General features: G+C 47.5%; 8 protein-coding genes across 8 annotated transcripts; 2 read left to right on the top strand and 6 right to left on the bottom strand.

The window, feature by feature from the left end:
• Window positions 1–68: 68 nt before the first annotated feature.
• On the bottom strand, window positions 69–1,951 carry fcyB_0 (Purine-cytosine permease; the record flags this gene model as incomplete). The annotated part of the gene is made up of 5 exons (XM_031151340.1): window positions 69–376; window positions 434–1,035; window positions 1,081–1,223; window positions 1,354–1,437; window positions 1,490–1,951. The coding sequence occupies 5 exons, from the start codon at window positions 1,949–1,951 to the stop codon at window positions 69–71; spliced, it is 1,599 nt and encodes a 532-aa protein (XP_031003421.1).
• A 1,570-nt stretch (window positions 1,952–3,521) lies between these two features.
• On the bottom strand, window positions 3,522–5,048 carry och1 (Initiation-specific alpha-1,6-mannosyltransferase; the record flags this gene model as incomplete). The annotated part of the gene is made up of 1 exon (XM_031151339.1): window positions 3,522–5,048. One exon carries the CDS (start codon window positions 5,046–5,048, stop codon window positions 3,522–3,524), a length of 1,527 nt encoding a protein of 508 aa, XP_031003420.1.
• Window positions 5,049–6,435: 1,387 nt separating this feature from the next.
• On the top strand, window positions 6,436–7,902 carry LHYA1_G006399 (uncharacterized protein; the record flags this gene model as incomplete). The annotated part of the gene is made up of 1 exon (XM_031151338.1): window positions 6,436–7,902. One exon carries the CDS (start codon window positions 6,436–6,438, stop codon window positions 7,900–7,902), a length of 1,467 nt encoding a protein of 488 aa, XP_031003435.1.
• Window positions 7,903–10,170: 2,268 nt separating this feature from the next.
• Window positions 10,171–12,452, bottom strand: LHYA1_G006398 (uncharacterized protein; the record flags this gene model as incomplete). Its single annotated transcript, XM_031151337.1, has 3 exons — window positions 10,171–11,375; window positions 11,518–11,990; window positions 12,037–12,452. 3 exons carry the CDS (start codon window positions 12,450–12,452, stop codon window positions 10,171–10,173), a joined length of 2,094 nt encoding a protein of 697 aa, XP_031003434.1.
• A 694-nt stretch (window positions 12,453–13,146) lies between these two features.
• On the bottom strand, window positions 13,147–15,122 carry LEU3_1 (Regulatory protein LEU3; the record flags this gene model as incomplete). Its single annotated transcript, XM_031151336.1, has 3 exons — window positions 13,147–14,125; window positions 14,173–14,595; window positions 14,641–15,122. The coding sequence occupies 3 exons, from the start codon at window positions 15,120–15,122 to the stop codon at window positions 13,147–13,149; spliced, it is 1,884 nt and encodes a 627-aa protein (XP_031003423.1).
• Window positions 15,123–17,513: 2,391 nt separating this feature from the next.
• MNN4_0 (Protein MNN4) lies at window positions 17,514–19,098 on the top strand (the record flags this gene model as incomplete). The annotated part of the gene is made up of 7 exons (XM_031151335.1): window positions 17,514–17,667; window positions 17,766–17,775; window positions 17,844–17,867; window positions 17,920–18,064; window positions 18,116–18,421; window positions 18,472–18,599; window positions 18,654–19,098. The coding sequence occupies 7 exons, from the start codon at window positions 17,514–17,516 to the stop codon at window positions 19,096–19,098; spliced, it is 1,212 nt and encodes a 403-aa protein (XP_031003430.1).
• A 558-nt stretch (window positions 19,099–19,656) lies between these two features.
• Window positions 19,657–21,456, bottom strand: phr (Deoxyribodipyrimidine photo-lyase; the record flags this gene model as incomplete). Its single annotated transcript, XM_031151334.1, has 1 exon — window positions 19,657–21,456. One exon carries the CDS (start codon window positions 21,454–21,456, stop codon window positions 19,657–19,659), a length of 1,800 nt encoding a protein of 599 aa, XP_031003424.1.
• Window positions 21,457–22,076: 620 nt separating this feature from the next.
• Window positions 22,077–23,515, bottom strand: plyA_1 (putative pectate lyase A; the record flags this gene model as incomplete). The annotated part of the gene is made up of 6 exons (XM_031151333.1): window positions 22,077–22,541; window positions 22,590–22,691; window positions 22,846–22,983; window positions 23,143–23,291; window positions 23,341–23,350; window positions 23,396–23,515. 6 exons carry the CDS (start codon window positions 23,513–23,515, stop codon window positions 22,077–22,079), a joined length of 984 nt encoding a protein of 327 aa, XP_031003431.1.
• Between the last annotated feature and the right edge of the window lie 1,442 nt (window positions 23,516–24,957).

Raw genomic sequence — 24,957 nt, 5'->3', positions numbered from 1 at the left:
TTTTCAAGAATCCATGCCCATCTCCAAACTACTTGAGATCGTTAGGTCGTTACTGCGTTTCGAAGAATCTATCTACCGAATTTCTTCAACTCCAAATATCTCAGAGGTGGGTATACCAAAGCGGTCCAGGCAAATCCAACATAATTACCCATGTCCGCTCCGTAGTCGCCCACTTGCTTGGCAATAGGGCCAATGAAATAGACCTGAGCCATGCAAAGAACTGCACCTGTCCACCCCACACAGAAAGCTGCTAGTGCAGCTAGGCCAATTGGAAGCTTATGTGGCTTGTCCCAATCGCTCCAAATGAAGGTGGGCTTCATGCGACGGCGAAAAATAAACTCCTCTTCCAGAGTAATGACGATCCAGAAGACAACCCCTGGGGTATTGTTAGCATCGGTTGCAAATTCTGAGAAGAGGAGAAGGAGTAACTTACAATATCCCATCAAAGCCAGAAAGTTGGTGAATATTTCGGAAAGATGGTCCCTCCCGACAAGAGCGCAAACAGTGAAGATGATGACACCCCATGTCGTCCAAATGAACCTGGGCACCATAGCCGGGTATCGCCCCAAGATTTGCCAGTCAATTCCAGACGAATAGATGGGAGCGACCATGTTGGGAATCAATCCAAGGGCAACTACCACCGAGCAGAATTTCCCGAAGCCGCCTAAACCATCAAATCCTGCTACGATAAGCGCGCCACTTCCAGCACCAGCAGCCTCCCACACGGGATTGCTTGCCAAGCCAGAAGAAAGACCTGCACCAATGACGAAACAAAACGTAAACGAGAGGCTAAGCCCGGTCATTGTAGCCCCAAACACTTTCCAGCGGCTTGCGACTTTGGCATCACAGTAGACCAGGAAATCAGCAGCTGCAGGAGCGTATGTGATTGCGGCGGAGAGACAGACTGAGAAGAAGGAGATTCGATTCCCAATGAGGGTTGCGCCTTCCACGGTAGACTTTGAACCGGTGTCAAAATGGGGGCCGGCAGTGCCTGCAAGGATCAGAAATACAGCAAATGATGGGATCCAGGCGTATCTGTCCGGGTTAGCTAAGGTATTACTGGAGAATCGAGAGACTGACCTTTCATAGTAATGAAAGAACTTGATGCCAAAGGTAGTGACTACCGCAGTTATTACAGCAGTAATAACAATTCCCACGGCGACCGTCAGACTACCGTTGGCGGACACTGCAGAGAGGATCTGCCCAGCAACCACAGCATCTATCTACACGTGAGTTAGTATAGTTTTGATAAGAATTAAAGAGCTAAAGAGTCAAGCTCGCGTAGCAAATTCAAAGTTCACTCAGAGCTCGGCTCCGAAGAAAATGCCAAATCAAGGGCAGCATATAACGTACCGTAGTATAGCCAATAAGAATCACTAGATTGAGCAATACACAGATCTTTACAGGCCACCAGCCCATAGAAAAGCGCGCGCATATCTAAGTTATAGTTAGCAATCCGCAAACCGATCAAACGAGAATCGAAACATACCAAGGTTCTGTTGCCACTCCATGGACCCCAGCCAGCGGTATAGGCGACGGGAATGGTACCGACTATTCCTCCAAGTACACTGCACAATGTAGCATCAAGGAAACCCAAGCCGAACACACTTTGCCCAATACTCGCAAGGGTTATGTTTTGTGCCGCCGTATTGATCGAGAGCCACATCATCACAATCTGCAAGAAGCCGAGGGTAGTCTTTTCAGCCTGCTCTTTCCTCTTGACCTGGTTTATGCCCCGCGCCTCAAAGCCCAAGATATTTTCAAGTCGATATGCCCAAGAAAAGTATTTACTCGAGGCTTTGACTTCGTCAACGTCGAGATCGAGACTGGCATCGTGGTCCAGCGCACGCCCATCCGCGGCCATTCCGTTGGGGGAACCAGGTAGATTATTTTGTGCTGTCTGAGAGGTATTAACCCATTTCTCATCAGCTAGTTCGTCGCTGGAAGACATCCTGTGCGGCAATTAGTTTCTACAACGTGGATGATAAATCATTACAGGAAGGGAGTCTAGGGGAAGCAAGATTCTTTCGCAGGCATTATCCTGATCAAGTGTAACCGTATAATCTCAGGCCAATCATCTCAGTCAGGAACACCATCTCCATTCTCTTGGGAAAGGGTGGATAGTGCTCGAAAGATTGAGGAATGGCCACCGGTCCTTTGCCTCGACTGGCTCAGGTTTCCTACCTGGATCGGACTGTTGTGTGCTACTTAAACGCTGCATTTTCCCGAAGACGAGGTCGTATCCGTACTTTATTGCAAAGGCCGAGAGTAGATATTTGAAGATATTTGAAGTGTATGTGCAAGTCTGAAGGATCGATGAGTCGAAATTTTCTTTATCAACGGTACGATCGATGGTGGGGTTTTTAGAGGTGCATGGATGAGCTAAGAAAGAGAGGCTTACGTTGAACCTGAAAGAGAGTTTGGCATTTCTGGGTGAGCTGATTAGGTATTCAAACATATTCACGACAAAGTCAAGCCTCAATTCTGAAGAGCCTCACACCATCAATTATATGCTTGCATGGGTATAGGGAGCAGCTGTTCGATGCTCTGAATAGCTGCACCCCTTATCGCATTGAGACTTGGCAGCCCCTCACCCAACAACATGTCACAAGTAAAACAAACAATTACTACCTAGGTAGTATTTGTTAATTAGCTAACAATTGGGTTTTACAGCTTCAAGTTTTCAAGTTGCTCTGGCTATAAGAAACTCTCTTTGTTTTGTTCATTTACTACTAGCTTTTCTTTTTATGGGAAAATATATGCGTCATCACTTACTCCTGGTGCTCCACCAATAATGACCACTTGTCTCGGATCGTACCTCACGGTCCTCACCTCACCTCTATCCATTTCTTTCGAATCGAACACTATACTGTATATCAACGAAGTATACTAAGTCCTTGAGCGTACTACATCTCAGCCAAGTGTAAATCTCAGCCATAACACTCTCAAGTTTCAAGTAAAACCTAGCGTGATGAAGCAAGCCAGCCGAATTTGCAGCTCCAGCTACTATTGCGATTTCTTTCACCGCGTTCTACTGTTCTCCCGTTTTGGTATTACACAACTTGAGATTGGTGGCTAGCTATTATCCAAGCGCGAAGCTGGAACCTAAGCATAGAACGGTCGTACAGTACAGTCCATTATTCTAAAGGATTCTGGCTGAGTGGCTTTACAACAATGGGCCGCATCGAATGCCCGGCAATTTTCAAGCAATGCAAGGCTCGTTCAGAGGAAATCATGTTTGAAAAGTATTTATGTTTTTTCTTCCGTCGTGTGAGCTACCGTGTTCTAAAAAGAAGTCTCTAAATCATGTACTCCAAGAGGTATATTAACGCCTTTAAATGCCCCTTGACGCCGAAACATGAAATCCATAGCGCGTGGTTGATCCGTCCGCCAGCTCCAACTCATGGCATACACCCCACTTCTTGTCTAATCCCCAAACAAAAATGTTTCTCTATGACACGACTGACTTTATTCGTCGCTTTTTTCGTCTTCATCCAATTTGCGTCTGAACATGTCGTTCTTCACACCACTTGCATTGGCTGTTGTTCGGGAGCCACTACCACCTCCTTCTCAGCAGAGCCAGCACCTGTAGCTTCTTTCTCTTTCTTCGTGGTGGCTTCCTCCTCTTTCTTCTCCGCACCCGCTTCCCCTCCGGCCTCCGTGTTGGCTTCTTCACCTCCATCTGTCTCCTTTGCTTCTCCTTTCCCTTGCTTTTCCCCCTCTGGCTTCTTCGAAATTTCTTCTGCTTTCAACCTGGCTTGCTCTCTTTCCCATTGACCGAGTTTCTCCAAGTTGTCGGCTTTCTCGGCTTCAGCTAGCTTCTCCATATCCCCAATTTTTTTTAGCTGTTCCTCTTTCTCGGCTTCCGCAGCATCAGCCATCTCCTTGTCTTTCGTCTGCTTGGCTTGCTCCTCTGGAGAAAGCTGCTCAAAAGCTGCCATGCTGTAATCCCAGATTTTGACACACTCGGGGTCCCAGTTGCACTTTTCCACCTCGCCGAATACTGGGTGCTTGTATCGATGATGAGTAGTCGGCCATCCAGAAGCATGATAACGATGCTTGACGAGGGCCGTCCTTGCGTTGTGGTTTCCAGAGTCCGAGTGGCCTTGACCTGCCGCAAAAGCCTCGACAGTGAGAACTAAGACACCGCCAAGAAGTTTCGATTCGCTCAGGTTGTGGAAGTCTTTCCACGTCACACTTCTCCCGGCTTTCTCGCTCATTTCTGCCAAAACTGCGCCGGTGAAAGCTGAAGGCCCAGTCCCGCTTATTACCTCGTCAAAGTCGAGGACGATCTCCGATACTGGCACTTTCTGTTTCTTTGAAACTTCGTTCAGCCACTTGACGATACCATCAATAAGTCTCAACATGACAGGAAGTCCAGGTTTGCACATGAATGTCCACTGACAAAATGATTCCGACTTTTTACCTAGTACAGGATGATTCTTGAACTCTGGCTGATCGATCTCGACCCCGATAACCATGTCAATATCCCTTTCATGGTACCGGTCGGGAATATAGCGGTCAATTGGACGGAGCGCTTCCACATCGATGTCGGCATATAATCCTCCTTCAACATACATGATCAAATATCGCAACAGGTCCGCTTTGATAATCTTCAGCGTGAGTGAACGATACATGTATACAATATCGGGTCGATTGAAACCAGTAGGACCGAAGTGTGTTTCGACATAGTACAAATCATTGTTGTCTGTCAGAACCTCGTACCTGTGGCCCGGGTTCTTCTGCGTCCAAGTCCTGGCAACCGTTAAGTCTCTCTCTTCGAAACCCAGAGGATCTATCTTCCAGGTCTGCCAGATTTTCCTTGGGATGTGGTCTATTGCTTTGCGTGTTGTGAAGTGAGACAATTCACGCTTCAGCATGCTGCCAACATCTGAAGACTCTGAAGATTCAGCAGATCCGAAAGAGTCCAGATTCCAAAGAAAGAGGACCAGAAATACGCAAGTGATGTATACTGGCAGAGCCCTTCGCAAGACCTTCGTAGGTAAGCGTCCCAGAACTTTCGAAATCATCGCGTTGACGTCTGTCATGGCTTTTTTGGAGTTACAAACGAGTGAGAATTGATCAATGATGGAGAGAGGAGGGATGTCAAGGTTTTACTGCAAGGTTAGATAGCTTCGAGCTATCAGACCGCTGCGGGGAGGGTGGGGGGTCCCATGCCGCCATGTTGATCACCAAATAGGTACCTCGTAATTAAAAAGCATATGATTTCCGAGGAAGGCGTGTAAGCAATCAAGTTGAGGGGGTGCTGCCATGTCAATCGCGGTGATTTACCAGGAACACACATGTGCTTCCCGCAATGCACATGGAACAAGTGGCTGGGAAGGACACCGTTGAGATTGTGTTCCGAGGTCTAGCGACAATGCAGTCGTAGGTAGTACCTTCCCACTAGAGCATGTCCGGGGTACTCGGTACGTAACCAGTACTGTACTTTGATCCGTAGCAATATTGGCAGCTGCGGGGTGTAACATGGGTCACGATAGGGTAACGGTTTCCTTCATCACGGAGACTAATGTCCCTCATATATAAGTGAACTTGGTAGGAAGTACTCCGTATGCTGCGTTTTGCAAGTTCTGCCATTTCTTCTCATCAGAAATCAAGTTTCACCTCCGGTACCTCCCTCCGTACTAGCAAGACGAAATTGCAAAAGGCGGTTAGGGTTTAGATGCGCAAAACTAAAAGGGACGAGCTTTGTGGAGAGAAGTCACGAACTAAACTACCCGCGGTGCTCGTAAGATTACCTTCCTACGCCTACGACCCTTTTGTGAGCTCGGAGGGTATCCTTTAACTACCATTTATCCAAAGTTTAACGTCGCGCCTGCGGATCTTATTATTATTGTTATTATTAAAGAAACGCAGTCTCCTTGTACGGAGTACATTAAAGAACATGCAAGATAACCATCAAGATAACCATCAAGATAATCATCAAGATAATCACTGTATACATGTACGTACTGTACAGTAAAATCGGGACCAAGGGTCCCTTGTCTAGCCCCAACAGCGTTCCTGATCAGGTAGTGGTGAGCCGAGGTAAAAGTGGGGTGCCCCGCAATCAGCGCTTATTCCCCGCATGAACATTGGGACTTTTTGTTGGTTTGCTCTTGTGCCCGTTCATAGTATAGTAGTTGGGCCGAAGAAGATCTGATTTGCGACATGTGCAAGACGGTACGGTAACGGTACGGCACCAGCGGTATTGTCCCTGATTACGTAGCTAATGTGCATGTCGAGTTCGAGTTTGATTACCTTGTCCTTTTTTCGTTTCCATACATTTCATGATTCCCCGCGTTTGAGCATCGTTCTTGCCTCAAGAAGGTTACCCGGAACCTTTGAACATCTCTCAGAACTTTCTTCATCACTCACTACTGAGTCAACGAGAGTCCTCATGATCATCGTGGCAGTCTCCAACCGCAGCCCCTAATGGCCTCCCCTGCCAGAGACAGCTTGTTGGAGAAGGGATACTTCCAGGACGTCGAGACTGATTCAAATCCGACTCAATGGCAACACGCGAGAGCTTCGAAATGGAATATGGACTTCTTCCGACCCTCATTCCTGAAAAGGACAGCATGCCAGCGTAAACAGACCCTCCGGCGTACAGCGTATCTCGACGGTCTGAGGGGATTTGCAGCCTTTCTGGTGTACTGGCATCACCATCACTTGTGGGCGCGCGACGCAACGCATGGTGACAAAATTCTAGACAATGGTTGGGGTTACGACAATCAGTATTACTTTGTCACCTTCCCCGGGATACGGACCTTTTTCAACGGTGGCCACTTCGCAGTCACGGTGTTTTTTGTCATCTCAGGCTACGTTTTGTCGGCGAAACCGTTGAGCTTGATACACGCTGGCGACTATCTGAAGCTCGGAGACAACTTGGCTTCTGCCCTGTTCAGACGTTATATACGATTGCATCTGCCTATCATGATCACAACATTCTTGTACATGACTTCGTGGCATGCATTTGGACTTTGGACCGAAGACACCATACACCAACGGAATTGGAGGGATGAGCTTTGGTCCTGGTATTGCGAGTTCAAGAACTTCAGTTTCGTATTTAGGACAGGCGGCGAACTCATTTTCAGTTACAACTTCCACTTATGGTCCATCCCAGTCGAGTTCAGAGGCTCACTTATCATCTACACTGCGCTCATGGCATTTTCGAGGTGCAGGAGAAATATGCGACTCTTGGGTGAGGTTATACTCATCATCTACTTCCTGTATATCGCAGATGGCTGGTTTGGCTCCCTGTTCATGTCAGGCATGCTCCTCTACGATCTGGATATGCTCGCCGAAAACGATGATTTGCCCGGCTTCTTTGCACTGCTGGAGCCATTCAAAACACCTATATACTATGCGCTCTTTGTCGTCAGTATGTACCTCGGCGGCGTCCCTTCTCCTTCCGCCGACGTCCAGGTTCTGCGGGACACCCCTGGATGGTATTACCTATCCTTTTTGAAGCCACAAGCTGTCTTCGACTACAAGTGGTTTTATTTGTTCTGGGCTGCAACTTTGCTCGTGGTTTCAATCCCGCGTATATCATGGCTCAAGAGCTTCTTCGAACATCGGTTCAACCAGCACATGGGCCGCATTTCGTTCTCTTTCTACATGATACATGGACCGGTGCTTTGGATAGTGGGCAACAGGTTCTATTCAGCGACGGGGTACGCAAGGGAAACTCATGCGATTGGCATTCCTGAATGGATCAATGCATTTCCGTTGTCTAAAAGGGGGCCGTTCGGTTTTGACCTGGCGTTCTGGGTTCCGCATTTAATCCTCTTGCCACTTACACTTTGGCTTGCAGAGTTGGTCACGAAGACGATTGATGAACCGAGTGTTAGATTCTCGACATGGCTATACAAACAGGCGCTTCCAAAACCTGGGAAATAAGTATATATGGGTGCATACACGGGGCGTTCTAGCATTTGTTTATATAGAAAGGCTCCAAAGAGCTTTTAAAGCAATATTACTCATCACAACCCTTTTCTACGAGTTTCTTGCATGTCCGAAAGTTTCCGCATAGACATTAGAAACGAATTGAGAATCGTAGGTTTGCTCGTCATGTCTTAATTAAATCTTGTACTCACCACAAGTACAACGTCATGAACACCATATACCTCGGATGAGATTAAAGATCGACTTACTGTACACACGTACACGCGCCTCATGACCATCCATCCCATCCCAGAAGCCGGTTCTGGAACTTCTCAGAAGGTGATATGTGTACCTGTCCCTCCCTCCCCTGGTAGCACACCAAACACAAACGGAGTTTCCCATAATCCCATATACCATATTCATGCAACTCCCTGGCCAGCTCATCAGATTTTATTAACCTTTGTGATGGAATTCTACGGTGGCAAGCTCGGCAGGGAAAGCCGCGTGCGTGCAGATACTGCACGTCCGAAGCTAATGTAGCGAAAACGGGGTCGGATGGGTTGGCTCGTTGGGTTATGCTGTGCTGTGTGGGTATTCAGGGGTCAGGGGAGGGGTCCCTGGTATGTGTTGTGTTTTGCAGATACACTCCGTAAACGAACAACAAGAGCTGAAAACGCTCCGTTGAACATACAGTACAGTCCGTGCTCCGCTCCGCACCATACCTCCGCATTGCTACTGTAATATCCGGGGAAGGACTGGTACTGAGAGTCTGAGACTGCGGCTAAGACTGGGATTAAGAAGGATGATTTACCTTTTCCTCATATGCACAAAGTCCCTCCGTACAGAGTCGTAGCTAGAGTACAAACATCCAGCCGAAAGAACAATCAAACCTGAATCTCTCAAACCCGCATTCGGATTCGGCATCTAAATCCAATACTCTGTCCGCACTATTCTGCACTCTGCACAAGCAGGTCCGTACGGAGTATAGTGATATACAGTACAGTAACGAGAACGAGTATTAGCGGCCGTTACTGTACTGTACTGTACCTCCGTATGCAACATGATCCGATGGCGGTGGATGGTCCCTTGCCCGTTTATGCCGCGTAGTAACCGCGTACGGGAGTAGTACATGCACAGAACGACGATCTTAATGCCTTTCGGTAAAACTTGCGAGTTGGTTTTTGGGGGGGTGGAGATTGCCTGTTTTCGCTGGTTGTCTGCTTTTTCATGTGATTTGAATATACTCGTACTCGTAATGTACGGTACTCGAGTATCTTGAAAGTGATGGGAAGCGAGCGGGGAAATGACTCTTTGACCCTTTGGATTTGGATTTGGGATCCGTTGAATGCATGCGTGCGGGTTTAAGTTAGCAAGAGAGGATGTTCTAGGATGTTTGGTTTATTTCTAGTCAATTGAGCTTGGTCCGAGTCTCCTGCCACTCTTTTTTTTTTTTTTTTTTTTGCAATAAATTATACTTTCTCTGAGTGGAGAAGGTTAGTGAGCCTCACTCAGTGAGGTAAAGCTTGCGATTAACAGTGTCGGCACTTCAAAAGTCCTGTCCTGTATCTTTCTCCTCTATCTAAATTATTCACATCGCTCCTATAGTAGAGCTGCACATACGCTCCGTATACTCAAAAGCCTCAAGAACGTGACGTGACGTTTACTTGTATTTAGGAAGTCTACATGCTAGGAACCCGTGCAAAAAACTAAGTTCTATTGAGTCACTTCTTCGATAAAGCGCTAGCTACCTATCTAGTAGTCTAGCACCACTCACTCTTTTGAGAAATCAATTGATTGATTTCGCGGATTTGAATTGCGCGGGTGTATTATAGTGCACCGATATTTTTCTTCTTGCAACATGTAGGGCTTTATAGACTAAGTGGTCCAACTGGAAGTATTAGTTAAAACTACATTCAAATTAAACTCAAAGCAGCTCTTCTCCTACGTTCAAGTCGTGGCGGTGAAAGTGAAGTCTTTATAACAGAGTTGGAAGAATATAATGCCACCTCGCAGCACTCCCTTCTCGGTTTCAGGCCTAGGGGCTTGCAGGACGAATGGTATGCGATTGCTAGAGGGTCATAGATATGATGTGTGAATTTGACTGCAAGGTATCTACAGGAACAGCCAGTGGTTCCGGAGTGCTTGGTAGATGTTTCTGTGCATATTCAATTCTCCCAATGACTCTCTTTAGCTCACCCACACTGAAAACCCCATCATCGCGGAATGTCCATTATCTAACGAATATAGACAACCAGCTAGGCAACATCCATTCTCACGCACTCTCTATTCCCCGCCACCACCCAATCCCAACTCCCTAATCCTCCCCCTCACCTCCTCCCCCAACTCCAAGCCCAGCAGCCCAGCATACTGCTGACTAGCATGTACATCCGCCTCCATGAACCCGCCAGCAATCCTCCTCTCCCCCGCATCTCCCCGTCTCGGAAGCGTGCATTTCCACGCCATAGCCTGGTCAAAGAATCCACACCACACGATATCCGCCTCGTGCAAATGGTACATGCGCGCGAGAGTGGCTGGCGTGAGGAGCGAGGAGGCCTTTATGATGGCGTAGACTGGGAGGGAGGAGAAGACGACGTCGAGAGTTATTTCGTAGGGCCCGGAGTTCTTAGAGCGGATCACGGGCGCGATGTCTGTGAGTGTGAGAGGGGATGTGAGGTTTAGTGTTGAGGGTTGGCTGGGCCTGGGGTTTTGGCGAGGGGGATCTAGAGCAGTTGCTGGTGAGGAACGGACGGGTGGCTCGGGAGCAACAGTGAGGTCTCCTTTTCCAATGATACTCATCTTCCAGGAAAATAATGGAAGAGTCGAGGAATCGCTCTTGCTCATCACCCTATTATCACCGATTCTCTTCGCACCTTCCTCTCCAACGCGCAGTGGCATGAGATGGTAGATGCAGAATTCTGCACAAGGCCCCATTTCGACTTCCAGCTTTCCACCTACGCCCATGGCAAAATTCCCTCCCGTACCCCGCTGTCCAGGATACGCGCCATGAGCAGCAGCGACCCTCGCCGTAGCGGCGATGGAAGTTGCAAGCTTCTGGCTACTTGCCAGAACTTCACCAACAATGAATATTTCCCGTGGCTGAAACGTTGAATCTCCTGGTTCCAAGGCACCCATTATACCATTTGCGCCATAAGTGTGGAAGCCAAGTTTCCAGAACTCGCCGCTTGATGGAGATGAGGGTGTGTTCTGTGTTATTACGTATTCTTGAATGCGGGATTGAAAGGATGACATTTGTGAGATGAGGATGGGGTCTCGGACGCCGCCCATGAAGATTGTGCGGTGGCCGACCATTTTTGCTGCTTCGAGCTTGATTGTATACGGGAGGTCTACATCGCGGGAGAATTGGAATGTTGCGCCGTGGACGCGGACGGTTCTTTGATCGGGTAATTGGGTGTATATGGAACGTGTGAGGTTGAGATTTCCTCCCGGACCGGAGAGGATGTCTGGACGAGATTTTTCGTATAGCGTATCTTGAAGAAATCGGAGTTAGTAATGCCTCTTTGAAAACAAGTCTAGACCAACTTGGGAGTAACAGCTAGCAGGTTTAGAAGGAACAGAAGCTCTCAACTCCCAAATCTTCTTGGGCGGAATGGTAAGAGGTTAAACACTTACGAGCTGCCACGGAAGATGGCGTACAGCGAGCATCCGCATTAAGAGGTTTGATGTTGAACGTTCCATCTCGATATACCGTTGCCATAGCTGAAGCACTCTTGGGTGTAGCACATATAGCACCGCATTCCATAATCTTCCCCATATGAGTGAAGCCGCCCAACTGTTCAGCGGTCAAAGTCTTCCCCGAAGCTGCTAGCACTTTCTCAGCCTGGAAAATACAAAATGCTACATAAGGACTCGGATCATATGCTCGACCACCGATGATGATGTCAAAATCAGGTTCAGCTTCCATGGCCTGAACAAAAGGCTCTGGGCCCATTTGAGCCACAATTGTGGCAGCACCTTCAATATCAGAAGCTGTCAGCTCAGGAACAGACGCACCGCACCCTTTAACTTCGCCAGCATGGAGACCGTGGAATACTTTTGCTTTAGAGACATTACTGTAGATAGCCAAAGTCTTAAATTTGTAGGAGCTAGAAATCATTAGCACTTGTCTCTGATACTTGAGACAACACTCACTTGTTTCCCTTCTCACAAATTTCTCTCACAATATCCAAAAACTCATCAACATGAGCATCACTTCCATCACCTCCCGCAGAAGAAATCAGCAGCGGGACATGAAAAGTATTCGCAAGTCTCAACAGTTTAGTGAAATCCCGCTCGTAGGAACCTCTAGGGCTAGTCATGATTCCCAGAGCTAGCTTAGCGGGGCCAGAATCGGTGGAGCCGGAGTCGATGATTAGGGCTGTTGGCACGTTGCTATTTTTGAGATCTTGTAAGGCTTGGTGGGTGAGGGCTTCATCGAAGCCATATCCAAGCATGCCGATGGGAGTTAGGATGTGGCATAGTGGATCTAGCTGAGGCTTTCTGAGACTAGACTGCGAAGAGAGACTCTTCTCATCATTGACATTGTAGATAGTCAGCGCGGGTTCCATGTTGTGTCTGGAAAGAATTGGTGGAAAGATGTATGAGGTGATCGAAACTGATTCTAAACGAGCGTTGCAAAAGCTTCCGGTAAAGTAAGTAGTTAATACTTGATGAAGGACGAGGACTTCGCGTTATATAGGGAAAAGGCACACACAAATGCCTAATACTAAAAGGTAAATTGAAAATAGAATCCTTGAATCTCCGCATAAACAGCAGTTGTTGATCTATTGTCAAGAGCTCGTAAGGGGAGGAAGCCAATCGGAAGACCCCGCTTAGCGAGCGAAATTCGCAAGTCGCTGCCCGCCCTACAAACCCGCTCGAATGGGAGATAATGCATGGAACTATAACATGTTCTCCTCTTTCATGCCCCATTCTGAATTTGCCGTTTGTAATGTAGTACGATACTTGTAAAAAGTCGAAGTGGGGGGCGTTATTTATGCACTGCAACATTCACCCTGTATAACACTGTCCCAAGGTCATTCGCTGACTCTAGTCAGATGAGCTTTGTCTGCCTCCTATAAGGGGAAGGTTTCGGTATGCATAGAGGATTTTTCAGAGTCTTAGAGGCGAAAGAACTCGTGAAAACGGCTCGCATTTTTCACACCCTGGCGTAATAGTGACAGCCTTTCTCCGACCGAAAATTCGGAGCAGCAGTACTGTATATATCCAGAACAAGGGGTATTTAGAAGAGACTGAAAAGAATCAAGTAGTTCCAATATCAAGGTCGTACTGGTCGACCCATGGTAGATCAAGCCCCCAGGGAAAATTCCAGTCCAGCAGCGAGTCTTGCCATCCTTCAATGAGGCCTAGATCATTATCGAGTCCCGGAACATGGTCAGCTACTTGGTTGGCCTCGTTGCTCGTTATTTCTGTAGCCGCTTGCGCGCTTTCTCGAATCGTCTTCGCAGTGGAGATTAAATTGTCTAAAATTTCAAGACCCTGTCGGCCCTCGGAGGTGGACTCTTTCAATCTCAACTTTATCTCCTTTTCATTCCGCGCAAGAACGTCCATGAGACGAATTGCCCTGCCAGTCTCATCTAGTTCACCCCCAGACCACGAAGAGAGAATTTCGTAGACCGCACGAAGACTTGCATCAGTACGGTTTTGGCTTGATGTGACGTCCTGTGCGTGGAAAATTTTCACTTTGAACAAAAAAGCCATTGCAAGCAATAGCAGTCCAAAATAGTGTTTTGGGAGGTGCCGCTGAGGAGATTGAGTGTCGGTGTTGTCGTGTCTTTTTGCAACTTCAAGCATAGTTGAGAATGAATGGACTGACTGGGTTGCGGTCATGTAGGCGAGATTGATAAAGCTCAGCTGGGAAGAGGCATTATCCTGATTGCCTTCAGCTTGTGAAACATTATGCAATCTTTCCCCTCGCTCAAGTTGAATCATGTACAGGTGAAGCTGTCCTCCAAAAGTAAGGACATCCATCTCTGCTGTCCATTCGTCGTTGCCACATGCATCACGGAGAGTGTCTAGGTCTCTGCACTGGCTCTGAACAAAAGCCCACGAATCCAAATTTTCGCGGAGACCTGTGAGGGTCGAACATGAAATTGCAGTCTGCTGCATAATCCGTACCTTGAGAGCAAAACCCCTTTCAACTCTTGTAGATAGTGATGGCGCTATAGTAAATTTTCTTAGCAGTTCGGCGGATACGGCTACACCTGAGGTCCACCCATGGCTTTGGAACATCAGTAAAAATCTTGCAGACTAAGATGCAAGACTTACATGCAATTGGCTTGGACACATGCAATCCATGCCAGTCTCCTAAGACTTACGGTGCTCTTTGGCGCGGTTCCCTGAGAATCCCTCTGCGCTTTGTTGAGTCCCATCTTCATTGCGGCGTTGGTCATAAACCCACAATAATTCCAACTGGGATCATCGACTTGCCGCGGAACGGAGAGAGGCCAGAAACACCGCAGGGCGATGGCTAGTATGGATTCAATAGAGTGTATAGGCTCGACCAATGTTCTCCCAAGTAGACTTCGATACGGCTCCAAGAGCGAATCATATAGATAAGAGAGCGAAACATGCCATCGACAAGCAATCATGATAATAGTCCAGAACAAAACGGGTGAAGTTTGATGTAATTCTTTGACTGACACTTCAGTATCTAAGATCGGACAATGCCGATAATAATTTGATCCGAAGCTATTACTTTTCAGCTTGTTGGGGGAAATGGATGGTCAGACTCACTGTTCAAACAAACTTTTCGTTTGAATGCTCTCTAAGATGATCTGACCTAGGCATGGGAGGTCTGGTAGATTATCCAGCGGGTAGAAGTGCGGAAAATCTCCATGGGTGTCGTGCATAAGCTTTGTAGCTTGGCATGTGTTCTGAAGGAGTGGCAAAGCTTGTGTACGGGCTGAAGATTCAGGGGTTCCATTTGGGAGCCTTGTTGCAAAACTGGCCTGGACTTCATTCAACTGGGTCGTGACTTCCTCTAACCGTCTGAAAGCGTTCCGAGCGGGCATCCGCTTGAAACCTGGGTCTGTCCGGCATTTAATATTGTTTTTCTGACACCGTGAACAAGCTGCTGGGAAAGTCTGCGCGCCATCACATCGTAGCTTTGGGGCGTTAGCGCAGGACGTTGGAATTTGTGGAGAAAGTACCTTGACTTGGCGACAACCCGTACAAGCCCTTTGATTCCTCCCACCATTTCTTCGCCTCCTTTCCATCGTAAGACCTAATCAACACCTTGTAAGTACATTGAGAAAGGACGACGCTGGATGTCGAGTTTTCCGATGTTCAAAAGAGGGTCGTAAGAGGGTCGTAAGGCCATCAGCCAATCGGATAGAACCGCTTGTTCTCCACTCTCCACTTGTGTTCTGAACTTGTATGGCTTGTTGGTTAATTCAAGTGAAGACTTGAACTGCATTATCAATGAGTTACTAGCACTTGAACTATTCGTTCTTCGGTGTTAATGAGCAGGCTTACGCTAGCAACACCTATCCATTAAGGTCTTTAGTAACTCTAGAGATATGAATCTGCCCGACTTTCAGGGTCTAGCTTGGAATATACCAAGTCAAAAGGGATCAAAGTTGTGGAATAGAAACTTGGGATGAATGAATATCAAGACTCTGAGGAGTATCCAGCTAGTGATCGGCTTGAACAAGGGCAGAATAAGGAGTTCAGTGAGCTTGACCCGATGCGCATGAGAAGAGTCGACCGTCTGCAGAAGCTATAAATTTTTGGGCTGTGGAGGGAATTGAAGCTTAACTTGACATTGTCCCAAGCGTAGCCCGTGAATGTGTAGTATATACTTCTTTCTGCATCGAGAATGATGGCTAATGGAGCCCAGATTCCAAGAATGTCTTGATCTTGAGATTCGGGGGACGTGAAATTTGAAGCTGTCAAAGCACATTCTGATGTGCCTAGGTATGGTATGAGTGATCGCTTCTATTTACCATTTGCATCCAAGGCATCTGTGTTGTGGAATGTTAAATTCCTCGCCGCATTAACGAAACCCAGACTCGGGATTCGCGGTACCGGTACAACGTTCCTTGGGTGAACGTGCGGGGGAGTACAAGAATAGATATAGTGTAGGAATGTTTGATACTCTGTGTACAAGTTGCAGAAAAGGACGCGAAAAGTATGACGAGGATCCGTGTATCAAGTTGGTTTTAGTGTGTGCTGGCCACGTGCCATGTGCCTATTTTCTTATTGCTTGATGTACCTATTTTGGGTCCTTGTTAGATCTCCTTTTCGATTGTTGATCATTATTGTTAGGAGCGAAGGAAGGTGGTTGTTTTTGTTATGATAAATCAATTTCTACATGCATTCCATATTCCGGCAGGGGCGACTAAAGGGTCCTAGGAACACGGGAGAAGCTCTCATTATTTATCAAAACATAATAGTACGGTTGGGTTGTGAAAGACCCCCTCTTCTTCTGCAGTAAGCTTGAAAGTTGAAATATAGCTAGTTCTACACCAATTTCCTATGCCTTTCAAGCCTGACTTGATACGGTATCTAGTGCGCCACTACTTTTCAACCATCCAGCTCTAGGTAGATTGATGGCGGTCCTTGAAGTATTTCAACAGACTAGACACTTCGTACTACATTGTATATTAGTAGTGGTCTACTATATATAGTATATAGTTCCTGTACTACTGTTGGTAATCTTACCGTTGTCGAGGCGTAAGCGTTGGAACACCAAGCTTTTGCCAAGGCCGCCAGTCCCATCGGCAAAAAGCTTGATCCATAGCGTGTGCATGACACGCGTCACAACTAGGGATGGGGCTGCATCTGATGAGACGAGGGGTATGGGGCGTGGGGCGTGGCATTGAGAGGACACGCGACTTATGGAGTATGGAGATCTACAGTAAGTATCTCTGCCCTCGGACAGTCGAGTGAAGGTGCGGACCAAAACCAATTCCGAGGCAACTTCCCTTCTTGGACTGCCTGGGTATCTACTAGATAGGGGCACTCTACTCTAATCTATTCTGAGGACATCGTACAGTCCGGTACAGTGCAGATGTAAATTTCCGAATTTGTCCTCCGTACGACTCCCAACATCTTATTTCCAAACCTCCGCGCGGCCCAGAGTCTAGAGCTGAGATGAACCTCCCTGGCCCTTCCTATCGAAACCCCACTCCTTACCTGCCCAATGTACATTCCCGGTCCTTTACCCGCGAGACCCGCCAATCCGACAGCTAACCAACCAACCAACCAACCAACCAACCAACCAACCCTGCTCTACTGTAACTTTCAAACGGCTGACAGGCAGGTCCATAGATTGGATACTTCCGAAGGTACCTTGCCTTACTTACTGTACTGTACACGACACACGACGCTCATATATCACTCAGTACCCTGGATTTTCTCCATCCGAACCTCCGATTCACAGTGCCATTCAACACACCACTCCGACCATAGTATCCATACCAGCAACACCACAAACAACCCTTCCGAGAAACGTTACGGTTCATGAGATAAAGTACTGCTGCCACTTTGTACTTGGAGATCTACGTGCCAAGCAGTTGCTTTGATTCCATCGTCAGCCAAGCTTTCCAAGTACTGCAGTGCAGTAGTGACTGGGCCGCCATTTCTCATCCCCAGAAATACCCACGATGCGCCTTTCATGGCTGCTCTCACTGCCCGCAGTGCTCACTGTAGCATCTGCCATTGCTATTGAGAAACGCGATGCAGACTTCCTGAGCGTCCGGACCAAAATGCACAAGGATATGAGTGGCAGGAGAGGAGATCCCAAGGACAAATATTTTCGTAAGTCGCCTTCACCGAACAGCTTGGAGATCGTGCACGCGCGATCGGTTCCTCCCGTTTCAATCTCGATCCATCATGCTAACAAACATTCTCTACAGATGAAAGCGTGTACGTATTGACTTGGCATTCACCCGCAAAGGATTTGGAGGATAGAAAGTGCTGACAAGCTAATCCAGATTTCATCCACATTATGATGGCCGGTAAGCAGACCAACACCTCGGAACCCAATGGCCGCGACTGACTTGGTGACAGGTTTGCCGATCACCAATTAGGATATCGAGAACGAAAGCAGGCACTCTCCAATTTGATTCAGACATACTTGGCTACAATGTCAGACATTGGTGTCGAGACATGGCTGATGCATGGTACTTTATTGGGGTGGTGGTGGAATCGCAAGGTATGATTTATGATGCTCTCAATTTCCCGATGTGTTACTAAGTACTCGCAGATTCTACCCTGGGATTCCGATTCCGATGTCCAGGTATCGGAGTCTTCGATACACTACCTCGCATCGTACTACAACATGACCGTTTTCCATTACAAAACACCTCGTATCCCTGAAGGAAGGGATTACATGATGGAAATAAATCCCCATTACTCCAATCGAGAACAGACCGATAAACTGAATGTAATTGATGCGAGATGGGTCGATACTACAAGTGGATTGTTCATCGACATTACGACTGCAAGATATAATTCTACTCATCCTTCTGGAGAAGGCATGTTGAGTTGCAAAGATGGACACGAATATAGGGTACGCAGAGTAGTGGCCGCGCATAAGAGATACATACTGATAATCGACAGGATACTTACATTTTCCCTCTGCGAGAGACATTCTTTGAAGGCACACCTGCGAAAATACCATTTGCGTACAAAGAGGTTCTCGAGGCCGAGTATAAACAGAAAGCCTTGACCCTGGTCGATTTCGAGGGGTAAGTTTCCCATTCAGCCACATTCTTAAAATATGCTTCCTAACAATTGCGCAGTCACCATTTCGACGAAGACAAACTTGAATGGATTCCAGTCAACAAGAAATACATAGCAGATGCAAAGAATAAGGCAGACGAGAAGAAGGCCAAGGCGCAGGAAGAGCAGAAGAAGGAGAAGTTAGCCCAGGATAAGAAAGCCGAGGAGCAGAAAAACCAGGGGCAACAAGCTTTAAGCGAACCTGGGAAGCAAGCACCAGTGGCTCCAGAACAGCAACCCGAGACCAACCAAGCCGAACCACCAAAACCCGATGGCCCTCAAGTCGTGAAACAGCCCACGAAAGCTGACCAGCTACCCCCTCCCGAGCAACAGAATGTAGATGCCCAAAAAGCCAAAGAGGAAGAAGCTCGAATCGCTACCCTGAAGGCCGGCGAAGAGGAAAGGAAGGTCAAAGAAGCGGCGGAACGGGAGCAGGAACAGGAAAGGCAGGGTGGTAAGAGATGAATCAACAGAAGTTCATCTTATCACCCGTAAATTCCGCAATGGGGTATTAGGACCCCGTCACACCTCGGACCGAGCCCGAATGTTCATCACTGCATATCTAGCGCTTTTACTCTACACTACATACGACACATCATTACTACATGATCCCCCTTTCAAAAGGGATACTTAGATTGGACGATAACTTCCCATATGGGAAAGAGATACCAGGCCAATATGGCGTTTATTGTTCTGTTTCGGACTATATATAACTGCATAGCGAGCGATGTTCGCCTTCGTTTTGGCGTTTTGGATGGGAAAGGGGTGTTTGGGACAATAAGTGTATAGATAGGATAAGATTGGATTGGAATATAAAGGGAAATTATCATATCTTATATCTTGCTTATACGCCGACGCTGAGGATGAAATTGTGATGTGAGGTGCAAGTCGCACGGCAATAGCAACGCTCGTGTTATTGTCTTGCTTTTGATGCACAGAAAGTAATATGACGGGTCTAGTGATCACTTCATTGTATGTTTCAATTTTCAATTCTTGAAACAGAGGCTATGTATAGTAAAATCATCACGTAGTCTCCCTCCCAAGCCCCTCCTTATACCTAGCTAAACACCTCTCCCTACTCTCCTTGTGATCCACAATCCGTTCCGGATACCCCTTCTCCTTGACCTTCTTCCCCACGCCCCTCGCATACGGCTCATGAATGGCGCTGCCCTGCACGTCTGCGAGCTCCTTGACCCACTTGCGAATATACACGCCCTCTTTATCAAACTTCTCACTCTGCAACAGGGGATTGAAGATGCGGAAGTAAGGCTGCGGATCCACACCCGTGCTAGCACTAAAACCCCACCCGCCATTATTCGACGCAAAGTCCCCATCAACCAAATGCTCCATGAAATACCGCTCGCCCATGCGCCAATCGAGCAATAGATGCTTGGCTAGGAAACTCGCCACGATCATCCGGCACCGGTTGTGCATGTACCCGCAGTGCGCCAGCTGTCGCATGGCCGCGTCTACGATCGGATACCCGGTCCTGCCCTCGCGCCACGCCGCGAAATGCGCACTGTTGTATTCCCATTCTATGTTGGTGTATTCCGGCTTGAAGGGCTTGGACATGCACACGTATGGCCAGTGCGCCAGGACGTGTTTGTAGAAATCGCGCCATGCGACTTCGGAGATCCACGTCTGGATGCCTTCGAGACCGGCGTTGAGGCTCGCGCTGGTGTTCTGTGAGCGCGCGGTGCGGATGGCGCTTCGTGCGGATAGGGTCCCGCTGGCGAAGTGCACGCTCAGGGACGAGGTCGCCGTGTCGCCGGGGAAGTTGCGTTTCGCGCCGTAGGAACTGATGGCTTCGGTGCAGAACTTGGAGAGGCGGTGTTGTGCTTCGTGTTCGCCTGGCGGCCACATGGAGCGGAAGCGCTTCTTTTCTTCGTCGGTGAGTTTCTTGTTTGCGGGAGCAGCCGGTATCTTGGTCTCGAAGAGCTTGGTGAGCTTTTCCCTGGCGTTTGGGGGGTTCTTAGTGGGTGTGTCGAAGAGGTCTAGGAGGTTGCTGTTGCTGTGGACGTGTGCGGTCCACGCTCGAAACCAGGGCGAGTAGACTGAGTATTGCTTTCCGGTACCGCTTGAAAGCTCTCCAGGACTGACAACACATGTATCTGCGACGACTTCCATCGCTATGCCGTTTGCTAAGCACGAGTGCACCATCTTTGCCTCTCTCCGTAGCTCATCTACCTCGTACTCGGCGTTGGCGTATATATGGCTGGTATTCCATTCTTTCAAGAGCTCCAATATCCTTCCTGGAAGAGCCTTTCTCTTCTCAACTGTCTCCACGTACAGCGGGATACCTAGTTTCCCTAAATCCTCTTTCAGGACTTCTAGAGTTCGGAGTATGAAGTCCACTCTGACAGGAGCTGTGAAGTGTGCCTCAAAATCCTGTGGACTGATAATATAGATGCAAATCAACGGAACACCCTTCTCTCTAGCTTTCTCACTCGCCATATGAAGCCCCTTATTATCCTTTGTCCTCAAATCGCATTTGAACCAATGCACAACCGCATCTTTGACCTCGATTTTTTCTCGCTCGGATTGAGTCTCTGAAAGTGCCGAATTCAGATCATCGATTGGACGTGGCAGTTCATCCTTGTTATAAGCCAACGCTCGCGCATTTGACATCTCGTGGGGGTAGTACTTTCGCAATACTACACCATTCTCTTCTGCTTCTTTGGCCTTGTGGTGAGGCTTGCGGAGGGGGTCTGAGGAGCCATTGGTAATTTTCGGCTTTTTAGATGGCCCGTTTGTGGTTTCTGGTTCGGGGGATGTAGACGCTTTGCGTTTGCCGTTCTTTACGGCTGCTTTCTTAAGCGGCATGGTGAGGATTGGGGAATTTGAAAAGTCGTTCTTGAGAATGGTTGGAACTGAGAAATAATTAATTACTGAACGTGGTTTTAGAAATACACTTGCAAGTCTAATCGATGGTTTAAACATGGGCCGTAATTTGGATACAGGAGAAGAAGGTATGTGATGAGGGCGAAAGTCGCGTTTATTGATATTGATCGTTTGCGTCATGATATTATTGTTCGCGATACGCTAGCCCGCTAGCCCAGGGGAAGCCCGATCCCACTAGATTAGTGAAGATCTCGCTAGAATTTAGGGGCATCGCCCCGCACTTGATGATGGCCCATGTGATACTCTGGGTAAGAGAAACTGTTTATATATTTTGTATTTCTAGCACAAGATTACTCTTCAATAATAGCAATCCAACTATCTTTTCCTCTTTCTATAACTCTGAAACCCCCGACTGCTGATCGTAGGGGTCTAGCAATATGTTGATCTGGCCTAGCTTTACGCAAATTCTCTCCATGTTGATACGATAGTTCAATGTATACAGCACAGTTTTAAGTGAGAGTAGTATGTACAAAGTAAATTCCCTCTCCCACTGCCCCGAACCCGACTTGAGATTTCCTTCCAATCCTCCCATCTCTCATCAATCAGAAGCTCAATGTGTTACCAGCCGTACCAACAACAGCAGCCTTGACTGCCCCGCTTCCAAGCTTCGAGTACGAGTAGGGCACCGAAGTCAGAGTCCCAGCCAGCGCCTCGTTACTGCCAGTGCCAAAATCATTGTCGCTTTCAACAGCGTATCCCTCATCGGTGCTATAGAGAGGCTTCTTACTATCGACAAATGTGTTGGATTCGACGAGAACCTGCGCACCGTCGCGAGTGTTGATTCCGTCTGCAACTTCATTGAAGTAGCTGTTGAAAATGTGCCCGGTTCCGAATCTGATGGATGGCGCGCGGGAGTTGATGTTGTTCCAGTAATTATTGTTGTATGTGACGCGCAGATGCCCGGTATCTTCGGCGCTGTTTGAGTCGCTGTGGCCGACCAGGGATGCCTTCCAGTGGTCGTGGATATACGAGTTGGAGACCGTGACAAAGTCGGCCGCGTGCGTAAACTGGGATTGTGGTTAGTAGGGTACCTTATGACTTCGTGGGTAGCTTACGTCTAGCAGACCATCATAATAGTCTTTATCGTGGTCCTGGTCCGAAGATACATCGACGTGATCAATCCAAACGTTGGTAGAAAGTTGCACTCCAATGGCATCCTGCGAAGAACGGAAAGTTAGTTTTGGCTTTTGATTATTGTGGATACGGGTGATCCGAGAAAACGTGAGACGTTATTAGGGGGCCTGAATTAGACCTTCTTGCCACCCCGTGACATGCAGTGCCATGGATTTAGAACGCTTCATTTCTTCTTACCCCATTGTCTGCAAGCACTTTTGCAATAGCAATATTCCGGATGATAACATTAGTCCCCGACTTGACTATGACGCCAAAGCCAGTGAGTTTGGCTCCAGAATTTTTACCGATGAGGGACGTGTTGCTCCCGATTTTTACCTATTTCAAGACCACGGAGTCAGTATTGTCTAATGAGCTTAATTTTGGGAATTCAAGCAATGTTCCTTGGAAATTAAAACAGTATTCTAGGATCCGTCCTCTTGGGACACACGCTGAGATGTCCAAAATATAAAGTGTTTCCCCGAAAAGATTACTTACCTGGTCTGCGGTTTCTGTTATGGCACCGCTCAGAATGACAACTTTCTTTGCAGTCCCGGCAACCGCAGCCGTGAATTGTGCATACGTCGAGACGGTCGTCGTCGTTCCACCAGCTCCTCCAGTGGTCCCCCCATTCTGAGAGGCATAACCTATACTCAATCAGTGACTATTTCGAAGCGGAGGAGATGCATATGTTACCCGTTCCGACCTATATTACGTCAGTTCATTTCATAACAAGATAAATAGAACTTACATCCGTGATACTGGCACGCTTTGCGATTTGAGCAATATCGGCAACTTCGTTGACGGTGGGGGTTGGTGCTGCAAGAGCAAGAGTTGCCATCAGACTGGCAGATATGGTAGAAAACTTCATTTTGATGAATGTGCCGAATATCTTTGAGACAATGTAATACTTGGAATGCAACTCAAGTGATCAAAAGGTGGGATGAAGGTAATACTGCTGGATGGACCCATAACAAGAGAGCTTATATAGTCAAGTCTTTTCGCCATTTCAGGCCATCATTCGTGATGATGGTGCCACAATGTAATTCTTGCGCCTCATAAACCCGTAGTGGTGGCAGCAGCATAATTTTAGGCTAGCTAAAGACTCTGTTCGTGAAAATGCATTCCTTCAATCAAAGTCCAACATCATGCATGCATTTTTCTACTTTCGCTAGCCATCAATGAAGTTTTGAGCCAGTGCAACGAGCCAACCCCCCTGAAAATAGAGTAGAAGTCCGGTTTAATTACTTCAAGATAAAGTTTGCGGGGCAGAGTAGCCTTGACGGGGTCATTATTAGATGACGATTCCTAAACAGGTCTTGCACCACTGGAAACAGAGTTTGTCCGCCTATAAGACATGTTTAGATGACAGCACACACCACGTGAATAGCTCTGAATGCGACCGTAGATCTGGGGAAGCTTGGGGGTTGAATTGAAACATTGCCAAGAAGGACCCGGAAAAGCCACGAATTAGAAGTAGTGCTGGAGAAATAGACGATATTTGCCAAGAGTATATAATGCTTGGCTCGACTAGATTCTGGGGAACAGGTGACTTGCCTTGCCTTATTCACTTCTATTTGTTTGTCTTGACACTCTAAAATCAACACGCCATAATCTGGTGTCCTCCACAATACCTCGCGGCGTATGATTCTGAATTACCCACAAGTGATGATGGACTCAAGGGGGTAGTACTGTAACCATCCTCGAGTTTTGTGGGTGCTCGACCTTGAGAATAGGAAGTTCAAACACTAAGAAATTTGTGATAGACTGACTTAAGAAGATAATTTGGGATCTATGGAGTATGAGGCCAACTATTCCTCTACCATAGACCTGCTCTACGGCCCCTGAGCGACTGGAGATCACTTGACCCTTGCGAGTCTATGGCACTCATGTGAGCCTGTATGTAACAACGCATCCTCATGACGTGATGGACTGGCATTCATAGGTCATTGGCTGAGGGTGGTGGTGCCAATGCGGAATTGCTGATTGCCGTTGCGGACTGTAGGAAGAAAAGGGGCGAGAAAGCACGGGGTATTGACGGATGGCTGACTGCAGTACCTTGAGAGTGAACTGGCCGTGAGCTAGACCCCAGAGACTCTTTCTGGCTTATTACATACCTATCTACCTAGGTAATAAGAAGCGTGTTTGCTACCTAGGTACTCTCTCTAAACTTAGGCGAGCTTGTTCTTGACCGAAAAGGAAAGAAAGGAGTGATTAGTATCACGCTAACAAGCGAGGAAGCACTTACCCCCTTCTCGAAAGTCATTCGATCTTCCCTCAGATTTCCATCATTATTTTCGTTATTGGCTTTAA

The sequence above is a fragment of the Lachnellula hyalina genome, assembly GCF_007821495.1.
Source record: "Lachnellula hyalina strain CBS 185.66 chromosome Unknown contig00123, whole genome shotgun sequence".
NCBI lineage: Eukaryota > Fungi > Ascomycota > Leotiomycetes > Helotiales > Lachnaceae > Lachnellula > Lachnellula hyalina.
This window is presented reverse-complemented; position numbering and strand designations above follow the sequence as displayed.